Source organism: Tarenaya hassleriana, unplaced genomic scaffold (genome assembly GCF_000463585.1).
Source record: "Tarenaya hassleriana unplaced genomic scaffold, ASM46358v1 Cleome1, whole genome shotgun sequence".
In the NCBI taxonomy this organism is placed as follows: Eukaryota; Viridiplantae; Streptophyta; class Magnoliopsida; order Brassicales; family Cleomaceae; genus Tarenaya; species Tarenaya hassleriana.
Window position 1 is genome coordinate 1,537,944 of NW_010960187.1, and position 10,641 is coordinate 1,548,584.

A 10,641-nucleotide genomic window follows, 5' to 3' on the forward strand; every position below is an offset into this window, starting at 1 on the left:
CTTCCGATCTCATTTGCGCGGCTTTTGTATGTGAAGGAATCGGATTTTCTGTATTGGCATGCAGAATTTTTCTAGTCTTGAAGAGATTATAGGGTTGGAGAATCTGAAGTACAACATTGAATTTATGGTACAGAATAATTTGATATTACAGTTGGTCAAAGAACAACAATATTTACTTGCAAAAACTAAGTACTAAAGCTCATAAATGTGCATTTAAATTCATGAGAACATTAGTTTCTTATGATGTTGAGGTAATGGATTGTAGGGGTCCCCTAGTTAGACCCAATGGAGGCTTTAAATCTCAGCAGTCATAGGTGGGACAATTCCTGAGAAGGGTCGGTCGAGTTGTTCTGAACTTTTTTGCCGATTTCTTGGGCTCTGTATGCAGTATTAAGAACTGATTATCAACTATTGTTTCTGTGGTATGCTCATGACTGAGCTAAATTGTCTGAAAATAACCATGATTTAACTTAATGTTCATATGAAATCAGACTAGATCTCATGTGGTTATGTTAAGGAGGGGTCAGACAATATCTATTACGGCTTTGATGCGCATTAATGGTCCTTATGGATTGATAATGAGCATTGGTTGCTTCAAGTACACTTCCTTGCTCTGATGCTTTGAAATCCGTTCTCGATGGATCATGCAGGTCACGGGAGAAGCGTGGCGGTGACATGTGCGTTACTAGTTGCGTTAGAAGTAGTGGATGACTGGAAGATGGCCGAGAGATATATCAAGCAGAAGAGGCCGTACATTCGTATGAATGCTCTTCATCGTAAAGCACTGGAAGAGTGGTCGCAGAATCGGGTGGGTTACCCGAAGAGCAGGGCCGGGATCCATGTTAACGAAAAGAGAACCGATTGATCCATCTTCTCGGTTACCAGTCTTTTCGGGTATTGATCGAAACGCTGTTTTAACATTCACTCAGAAGTTCGAACTTTCTCAGTGCGATGTATTGTTTGGTCTTTTTAGGTCTTTGCAGTTCAGAACTTTCAGACACAGCTGAAATGTTGCCAGTTGTGTGAGTGAAAGGCAGCAAACGCTGTCACTCTTTTCTCAAGAGTTATCTCATACAAAGGGAAAATGATGACGTGTTTTTACATAATTTTATTTGAATTTCTAAATTAAACTATAATTTTACAGTTTTTTAATTGATTTAAATATTTCTTCGGATGTATGTTTCTTTGCATGAAACTTTCTGAGTGATAAACTTAAAATATGATTTAAAAAACTTATATAAATGTTTTAGAGAAGTGGAAACTCAAGACAAATATATTACTGTTTAAAATAGCTGACACATTTGTATTTTAGATCAAATAGACCACATTTATTTTTGTAATTTTCAATGTACTAGGTACAAAAATATTCAACATACAAATTTGAGAAATATTTAGACATTTATATCAAATTTAAAGTCGAACAGGAAGCTCAATACAAAACATACGATCTATTTCGATTCTCAATGCGAATAAAAGTAATTTGTTTACATACTTATTACTTACAACAGTTGAACAATACCAAGATTTTTATTTGGACACTCCCTATAAACAAAATTAAATCATGGAAAAAAATTGCAAGAAACAGAGAGAGAACTAGAGCTGAAAAGAGTCGAGAATGGCTTGGAGGGTTTTCTGAGAGGACGGCCATTGCTTGTCATTGGCGCTGGCAACGAACAGCACCACCGTACTTCCCTTGGCCGTCGCTTTCGCAAGGTTGTGCGTTCCTGTCAATGCGTACGGTGTCTCTAGAACGTACTTGTAGTACTACAACCCCACATCCATACACATTCCAAACATTAAGTTTTGCATAGACATCTTTCATGGGTTTAATTGGTAAATTCAGAAAGTTTGAGATCAAAGTAAGCAGTTGAAGAACAGAGACGCACCGTCTGATCTCCGAGTTTCTCTATAGAAGTCTCCAAAAGTTCATCCGGGTCGTAGGAGTTTCCGGTGACGAAAGGGCCGAGAGAAGCAATCAACTTCTCGGGGCTACCGATCTCTTCTATAGTTGCATTCGGTTTGTTGGTGAGGCGAATGAGCGGAGAAGCCACTACTTGGACCTTTCCCTGCTTCTCATCTTCAAACTTGACTTCGACCCATGGCTCTGCACACTTTGGTTGGCAGTAATTCCCCGATAAGATGTTTGCTATTCGCGTCTGTTTCCAGGTCCGTGGAATAATAAACTGGTATGGCTGCACGTTTCCTGCCAGAAGACTAGATTTCAAGCATCATTAAGCCAACACACATTATGCAGCTGATGGGAACTGAAGAAGCGGTTCTTGATCATATCCAAAGCAAACGCTCTCAGAGTGAATTCTATTTGCCAAAAATGAACAAAAAAATCTGCCTATAATTGAGGTTAGGCATGTAAAACACTACACCACAAGCACGAGCTCATGGTTTTGCTAAGCTTCTTCTGCAAGGAAGATTGTTCTCATGGTAAATTGAACAAACAAGACTCTTCCACTGTTCCTTCTCATACACACTTTTCTTTCCAATTTCGTGTCCTACGTATGCTACAGAATCTCAGATTTGGTGAGTTCACAGAGATATGTACAGATTTGCGAGACACCTAGCAATCACCAGAAGTGAAATTCACGAGTTTAAATCCCTAATCATTCCCATAAACACGAATCCGAAGCACTAGTTCAGACCCTAAACGAATCACGGGACCTAGTTTCAGGCATTACCCGCACGGAGAGCTGGTGTGTCGGAGGGCGAGGCTTTGAAGAAAACGAAGGAAGGATCCGACGGAGACGGAGGAAGATACGAGCCGACCTCAACCTCACGCGCCTCCGCAATCCTCGGTGGCTGGATAACCGCAGCCGCCGTCGCAGACAGTTCATCGTCAATTTAAAAAAAAAAAGAGAGAGAGAGAGGATGTAACAGAGTTGGATAATGTTTGTAGGATCGATCAATAGCGGAGTAGAGAGAGAGACTCTAGTTGATTCCGCGAGGTTCGGAGGAGGTGGAGGAATGGTTCCTGTATATACAGCGGCGGGTGCAAAGAAGAAGAAACACCACAGGAAGAGTGGCCATCGCAAAGGAGGCAGCTCCAAATGCAAGGCTATGGACTCGCCTCTCGCTCTCCTCTTCCTTCTCAACGCCTTCATCTTGTGATCCGTACAATTGTGTTTTTGTGTGTGTATATATATATATATGTTCGGTGTCTAGGTACTGTCGTTGAACGATGCGGAAATTTGATATATGTCATGTGGATGCATGTGTGGACCTCTCACCTCGTGGGTTTGTGGCTTTGTATCTCTCTATCGATTTGTTTTATGGCAAGATGGATTGCAACAATTGAAGAGTTCTAGCGGTGGATACAGATTGAATATCTATTTTTTTCGAGAATCTGACGCTCTATCGGATATTTTTTGTGACATTATCTGAGCTGCTGCCGTCACAGCGGCTTTCAACAGCAACTCTCTTCTCGGAGTCGATCCATCGCATTGATTTTGAGACGATGCAACGACCACGGAGATTCTTGTTCTTGTTGACGATGCGTATGCTGGACAGAAGATTCCAGAAACGGGAATTAGAGAAGCGACCGCCATTTTTACCCGATCACTCTCTCTCCCTCTTTCGTCTGCGTATTTTCGTCTGGATAAGGAAAGGAACCACGGGAAATGGTTTTGAGCCACAAGGTCATATATACATATATATGGGTCAATTACACAAATATACTTTGCAAAAAAAAAATGAGAAGAAAAAGTCTTTTAATTCCTAATTCAAAATATTTTTATTCTCAGAACCAATAGGTATGTGTTCGCTTTTCATGTTCAGTTAATTGAAAAAAAATCATTTTCAAACAAATTTTCAATTTTCAATTATTTTTTATTACGTTCGATTTTACAACACACACACATATATATATATATATATATGAAAATTTTAAAGTTCTTAAAGGATATTTTTCTAAAAAAATGTATTTTGAAAAAATTATATCTCATTCAGTTATTTTAGTTGTTTTCATATTTTAATCACACTTCCATTTGCATTTGAATTTCGGTTCAAAGAATAATGCATATTCGACCTTTTACGTCGGATTGGGTTCGTAAATTATTGTTTGATATTTTGGTCCAACCAAAGTGGTCTTCCGAGTAATCCAACCTGGGTAAATCAAGCGGTGAAATGCAAATTTTCGTCCCGAAACTTCAAGTTGGGAAGGAAGCATAATTACAATCGTATGGTTTACTCATGTCTTCTGATCTCGAAATTAGTTTGGATGTAAATGCATGACACCTGGTTATCCTAAAAGAAGTGTTATTCCTAATCATTTGATGATAACAAACTTTTTATTTTAAAACAAGAAATTAGATACTAATCTTTTTTTGATGATTTAGGAATTCACCGGCATTGTTTTTAGTGTGCATAACGGGTAGATCCTGGTTATATAAATCAATTTAAATTGTCTATAATTGACAGATTCATAAGTGAGGAGGGTAAGAGGATTCGAATTTCCGACCTTGAGATTAAAAATGGTCGAGTACCTACCCAACCAACTCACCAAAAGTTTCCCGCGATACTGATCCTAGTACTGCCGTGAAATGAATCTATGGGATCGTATATGTAAATGAAGTGGTGCCTTGAAAAAGCTAATGGCAAAAGCATCACTTTCTTTCGTGTGGGTCGATGAAAACACCGACAAACCAACAAAAGATTGCAACTTTCTTTCTCACTTTTAACCAATAAAGAAAACCCATCACTTTTTCTTTAACACATAGACCAATGAGAATGATTTTTATAAAACCCATCTGATTCTGAAGTTTTAAGGTTTTCTGAAAATAGAAAATGGCGAGAAAACAGAAATTGAAGCTCCTCTTTGTGTTCCTTCTCCTCTTCTGCTACAATCTTCGTGTCCTTTTTGTTGTTGCTTTGGTACAACAAAGCTCCAAGCCATCTGGTACCCCTTCTTCTTTTTCCTTTTTCTTTGTTTTACCGTTTCCCCGCCTAAAATTCATCTTCATACATTCTCAACAATGAACAATATATATATATATATAGTTAGTATGGGCAAATTATGAGTATTTTCAGTGCATTGATTCCAAGAATTACAAAGAACTATACCTAGATATAAGCGTTTATACAAAAATCTGGCATGTCAACAAGCAAATTGCCTTAATTTCTTGGCTTGATTGAGTCGGTGACTCTAGGCCTTCTTCTTCGACTTGAAATGTTATCTGTATGCGGGCTATCTCTAGATTTTGAAGGAGATCTTTTGGTCGTATCGTAGAATTAATATACGACTTCAAAACACTAATTATAATTACTATAGTTTTCGACAATAATAGCATACTACCCTTATATATATATTTGGTCCGAACCCGAGTAATTGGTATCCTAGAGACATTGTTCGGATAGTGTTTCGTTAGGTAATACCTCTTGACCACGGGCTCAATATTAGTAATATAGTATATATAACCCCGACAGACAGTTCATCGTCAATTTAAAAAAAAAAAGAGAGAGAGAGAGGATGTAACAGAGTTGGATAATGTTTGTAGGATCGATCAATAGCGGAGTAGAGAGAGAGACTCTAGTTGATTCCGCGAGGTTCGGAGGAGGTGGAGGAATGGTTCCTGTATATACAGCGGCGGGTGCAAAGAAGAAGAAACACCACAGGAAGAGTGGCCATCGCAAAGGAGGCAGCTCCAAATGCAAGGCTATGGACTCGCCTCTCGCTCTCCTCTTCCTTCTCAACGCCTTCATCTTGTGATCCGTACAATTGTGTTTTTGTGTGTGTATATATATATATATGTTCGGTGTCTAGGTACTGTCGTTGAACGATGCGGAAATTTGATATATGTCATGTGGATGCATGTGTGGACCTCTCACCTCGTGGGTTTGTGGCTTTGTATCTCTCTATCGATTTGTTTTATGGCAAGATGGATTGCAACAATTGAAGAGTTCTAGCGGTGGATACAGATTGAATATCTATTTTTTTCGAGAATCTGACGCTCTATCGGATATTTTTTGTGACATTATCTGATTTTGGCTTCGTGAGATTGAATACTCGAATTTGGATTAGCCGTAGATACGATGAAAGTTTGGATACTTGATAGGTCTCCTATCATTATGTAATAGCGTATCCAGAAAAATTTATAATCGGGAGCAAATTTAATTTACTATGGAATGAACTTAATTACATTCGAGCATTTTATTTAAAAATTTACAAATTTTATAAAAGAAATTGAATTTTTTTAATTAAATAAATGATTTAGAGATCGCATCTAATCCGAGACGAAAAGACAAGGAATGTGAGGGCTAGTGGAGAGGGCAATCGAAATCCTCAGTCGTCGTCTCTATCTCCCTTAGACATGTACTCGGCTTGCTTCGGACGAACGTCCGAGATTTCAAAATATCCGATTCTATTGGACGAGTATTCTCTCGCTCATCTTGTATCTTTGGACACTAAATCTTATTGAGAGCTATGACATGTCATGTCCCGCTATTGTTGTTTTAGGCAAATGAGTTAGTGAATTTTAGGCAATATAATCCCATTTAAAAAATCAAATGAAATACTTATCATTTCACCTAATCTATTATACGGGTGAATATTTCGATACAATTTCTCAAAATCGAATCGAAAAAATGCAATATCATTTATGAACTAAATCGTTCAAAATTTTTGAACGACAATTTTGTTTTATAAAATTCGAATTTTTTAGAATCGCACCAATTTTTTTGTCAAGTTCTTGAACTTTGGAAATCAGGAAACTACGTAGAATTTTACCATTTCGGGATCATTTGTTACAAAAAAAGTTTTTTTTAAATCTCGTGGTTACGTTTTTTTAAAAAAACAATAACTCTCCCATATCCAAAACGGTTTTTTATTACTCAAGGATAGTTTTGGGATTTATAAGAAAAATATAGCTGGCAAAGTTCGGCAAATTATATTTTTTTTTATAGTTTGCAAAGAACTATTCGAATTATGCCAAATTTATCGACGGGAATTTGCGGCGCCTCTCCGCACTGAATCTTTCCTCCATACCCATCGGGAAGAGACCGAAACCCTAATTCGGTCGTGTTTTATTATGTTTGACGGAATTTTTTTTGTCGTATTTGCTTTTTTTTTTGTCTCTGTGAATGAAACCTATCGTGGGTTGTCTTTTTTGTTTTTTCTTTTTGGTTTAATTTTTCTTCTCTCAACATTTCTCAAAAAAAAACTTGTTTCTGTCTCTCCCTCGCTCCGCCCAGAAACCTCTTTTTTGTTTTTTTCCGGCAATTACTCAGAAATTTGTATAGTAAATAGTTTCAGTCTTTGGACCATTCGAATCATTTTCTCCTCCTCTGTCGTTTTTCGCTTCATTCGATTTTTAAAGTTTACTGCTTTCCTTTTCTTTTTCTGGGTTTCGGAGATCCACTTTTCTTCCGATTTCACAGAGGTGAGTCTCTTCCTTCTTCTTCCCCTCGTTCTTCTCTGTGGGTTAACTTTGTGGTTGTTGCTTTCTTGGTGTGTTTGTTCATGTGATTTCGTTGAAAATTGAATTGCAAAGAGTGAGCGAGTTTCATGCATAGTCTGCTTTACACGGTTTCAGCATACGGATTTCAGATCGTGGATCGCAATTCTGTTTTTTTTTTTTTCAATTTGGAATTCGAGAGTCGAAGATTCCCCGTGTGCTCTTGCATGCGAGAAAGTTCGACGAATTTGCACTCGAATTCATCCTTCCTCGCCGAGTTTTGTCGCATATGGGTGTCTCATCACCTGTAAATTCTTCAGGGCATGGGACAGATTTTTGTAATTCTGTGTTTGAACACTGGCGTTATGAATTCATCAAATTATCAAATTTGTGGGTATTGAGAAAGTTCCCGTCTTTCTTACTTTTATCGTACAGAGAATTTGTGGTGAATTGTTGCTATTCTACTTAGATGTATCTCTTTCTGCTCGTATGCATTATGCTTCGAGTTCCACGAGATTCTGATGACGGAAGTCTCGTCCGTTTGTGTGGAAGCCATGCAGTAATTTGTCGGAACCCATACTGAGTTCTACAAGGTGGAAGCTTGAGAAGAAAAATGGCATAAAAACGTTTCTCTGTTGAATTGATCTGTGATTTTTGCAGAAAATAGGATCTAATTCGACGAGGCGTACCTTAAACTCGGGTGATTTCGTTTGTATGGTGGATCTAACGATGGGTTCTCACGTTGGAGTTCGCTGTAGTGTTAAGAATGATGGGTTCGAGCCATTGGCTCCGCCGAGCTCGATGTACAATCTCACTCTCCACGAGGTTCAGAGCCAGTTAGGTGACACGGGCAAGCCTCTAAGCAGCATGAACCTCGACGAGCTTCTGCAGAACGTTTTGTCAGCTGAAGCTGCCAACCAGTCCGTCGGAACTGAGCCTGAGGACGTGCCTCCGGGCAATCAAAACGGCTCCACGCAATGCCGGGCTAGTCTCTCGTCGTTGACCGGTACTCTAAGCAAGAAGACGGTGGATGAAGTATGGAGAGACATACAGGAGCAAAGCAAAGGCAGGGGAGGAGACAGGATTAAGGAGAGGCAGCCCACTCTGGGAGAAATCACTTTGGAGGATTTCCTGGTAAAAGCCGGAGTTGTGTCTGAATCGAATGTGGGAAAAGAGAACTGCGGGCATTTTCCCGGGGTTGATCCGAATATCGATCCACAGTTCCTCATGGAGCAGCATCAGTGGATGCAGCCAATGGCGCAGCCTCTGCAAGCGAGGACACGTCTCGAGAATCAGGCTGTGTTACCTCCTCCTCCCCTGATGGGGACGTTGTCAGAGACGCAGGTTCCGGGGAGAAAGAGGGGTGCGACCGAGGAGTTTATCGGGAAAACCGTCGAGAGGAGGCAGAAGAGGATGATAAAGAATCGGGAATCGGCTGCACGTTCAAGGGCAAGAAAGCAGGTAAAGTCTGTAACTTTGAAAGTGTTTACATGTCATAACAGTCCCGGTTTTTGTTTTCGTTGCACGATTTTTTTGGAATGGAATACTATGAGCAGGCTTATACAAACGAACTGGAGAACAAAGTCTCGAGACTGGAGGAGGAAAATGAAAAGTTGAGGAAGCAGAAGGTGAGTTCCTCTACCATTTTTTGATGTTTTCAGACGCCATTGTTAGGGTTTTAAGCTCTGCATGTTGCATCTGTATAATGGGTTGGTAATCGAAACCCTGAAAAGAGGCACAACACCCTCAAAAGCACCATCCTTTCCGGTTTCCCTCTGATCTCTTCCCTGAATCTGCAACATATAGAAAAGAAATCTGGCTGGTAGATTAAAAATCTGTGGAATTCATCAGGAGCTGGAGAAGATTCTGCCGGTAACTCCGGTGGCAGAGACAAAGTATCAGCTGCGTAGAACATCATCGGCCCCTGTCTAGGAATCTCTTTCTCAGGAGGGATGGCCCATTTGTAAGATCATCAATCAACCCCTCCTTTCATGAATGCATATATAAAGTTCGGATCCTCTGTTTTTAGTTTATTTTGTATGTAAAAAAAAAAAGTTTAGAATGTGGAAAACGTGTTTCAGTTTACTGTTTTTTTTTTCTGTATATAAAAGAAACTAGTTTTAGTCTTAAACTGCCTGTTTTTTAATCTTCTGTCTGTATAAAGCCATGCTTTTTAGTTTTGAGTTCTGCAAATATTTTTACATATTTGGAGCGGCATAATATCAAAACTACACTTACTTTACATTTTTTTTGCTACATATATTTCAGAACATATTTTTTTTAATCTAATTTGCTACATGTTTTTTAGAACATACCTTTTCTAATCTAATTTTTTGTGATTAGTGTGGTGAATCAATGATGGTCACACTGATTATATAATTTTAACGGTGTAATTAGTGTAACTCTAAAATAAATTACAATAGTCACACTGGTCCGGTCCACAAAAAAATGAGTTAGAAGGGTGTGTTCTAACATACATGTACTAAAGTAAATGTGTATTTTTTGTAATGGCCCATTTGGAATCTTAGCTCTTCCTTCCTACCTTATTCATAAAACAAATAAAACAATCAAAGAACCAAATTAATATTAAAATTCGAAAAAAAGTCCCGTAATAATTTATTTCTTACATAATCCAAACATGCACTTACCATCAATTTTCATAACTTTTCCCCCATTATATACAACAATTATTTCAAACTTCTATATGAATTTTTATAAATAATACTGCTGAAATATATCGACAGCTTTCAAAATATATATCGACTATTGTTCTATATTGTTATTTTCGAAATACAAATATTTTTATTTTCGTTTAAAGGTGTTATTGTTTGGATAGAGATCTAATAATATTTTAAAAATTTGTACAATTGTATAAATTTTTAATGGTTAATGTATTAGCTAAATAAAAAATTCATGTGTTATTACATTTTTTGAAAATATATAAATTCGTATATTTCTTTTCATATTTTTTTTTATAAATGTGTATTTTATACTGTTTATTTCATGGAAAATCGGATTTGTGGAAAGGGTGACCATATACGTACATTTTTTCATGAGTATGAGACAGTGAGGAGAGGTTAGTAGTCAGATGCGCGTAATCGGCTGTGTCGCACGCTTCCATGCTCCGTCCTCACATCATCCCCTCTCCGTAATCCGCCGTATTCACCAGTCGCCACGTTCTTCCTCTCGCTGCCACGGCCTCCACGTCTCTCTCTCTCTCTCTCTCTCTCTCTCTCTCTCT

General features: G+C 38.4%; 4 protein-coding genes across 6 annotated transcripts in view; 3 read left to right on the forward strand and 1 right to left on the reverse strand.

Moving 5' to 3' along the window:
• LOC104801579 (uncharacterized protein YnbD-like) overlaps positions 1 to 1,143 on the forward strand; it is a 2,279-nt gene extending 1,136 nt beyond the window's left edge. Inside the window, exons 2-3 of one of the 2 annotated variants that reach the window (XM_010524955.2) lie at positions 651 to 894; positions 974 to 1,143. In XM_010524955.2, coding sequence (XP_010523257.1) covers positions 651 to 865 — 215 coding nt within the window. In that variant the 3' untranslated portion in view covers positions 866 to 894; positions 974 to 1,143. Of the gene's footprint in view, positions 1 to 650 lie in introns of both variants that reach the window. The other variant, XM_010524901.2, reaches the window with a different exon arrangement.
• Positions 1,144 to 1,429: 286 nt separating this feature from the next.
• On the reverse strand, positions 1,430 to 3,633 carry LOC104801692 (psbP domain-containing protein 6, chloroplastic). The gene is made up of 5 exons (XM_010525058.2): positions 3,395 to 3,633; positions 3,242 to 3,246; positions 2,691 to 2,835; positions 1,887 to 2,203; positions 1,430 to 1,764 (listed from the first exon to the last, which is right to left on the reverse strand). Exons 1-5 carry the CDS (start codon positions 3,555 to 3,557, stop codon positions 1,594 to 1,596), a joined length of 801 nt encoding a protein of 266 aa, XP_010523360.1. The 5' UTR covers positions 3,558 to 3,633; the 3' UTR covers positions 1,430 to 1,593.
• A 3,308-nt stretch (positions 3,634 to 6,941) lies between these two features.
• On the forward strand, positions 6,942 to 9,580 carry LOC104801768 (ABSCISIC ACID-INSENSITIVE 5-like protein 2). 2 transcript variants are annotated; one of them, XM_010525231.2, is made up of 4 exons: positions 6,947 to 7,385; positions 8,061 to 8,861; positions 8,957 to 9,028; positions 9,252 to 9,580. In XM_010525231.2, the coding sequence occupies exons 1-4, from the start codon at positions 7,035 to 7,037 to the stop codon at positions 9,330 to 9,332; spliced, it is 1,305 nt and encodes a 434-aa protein (XP_010523533.1). In that variant the 5' UTR covers positions 6,947 to 7,034; the 3' UTR covers positions 9,333 to 9,580. The 2 variants fall into 2 exon arrangements, with proteins under 2 accessions (XP_010523455.1, XP_010523533.1); XM_010525153.1 differs by having other exon boundaries at positions 6,942 to 7,385; positions 8,061 to 9,028; positions 9,252 to 9,344.
• An 854-nt stretch (positions 9,581 to 10,434) lies between these two features.
• The window catches only part of LOC104801973 (7-methylguanosine phosphate-specific 5'-nucleotidase A), a 2,646-nt gene continuing 2,439 nt past the window's right edge, over positions 10,435 to 10,641 (forward strand). Inside the window, 1 exon segment of the mRNA XM_010525399.2 lies at positions 10,435 to 10,605. Coding sequence (XP_010523701.1) covers positions 10,489 to 10,605 — 117 coding nt within the window. The 5' untranslated portion in view covers positions 10,435 to 10,488.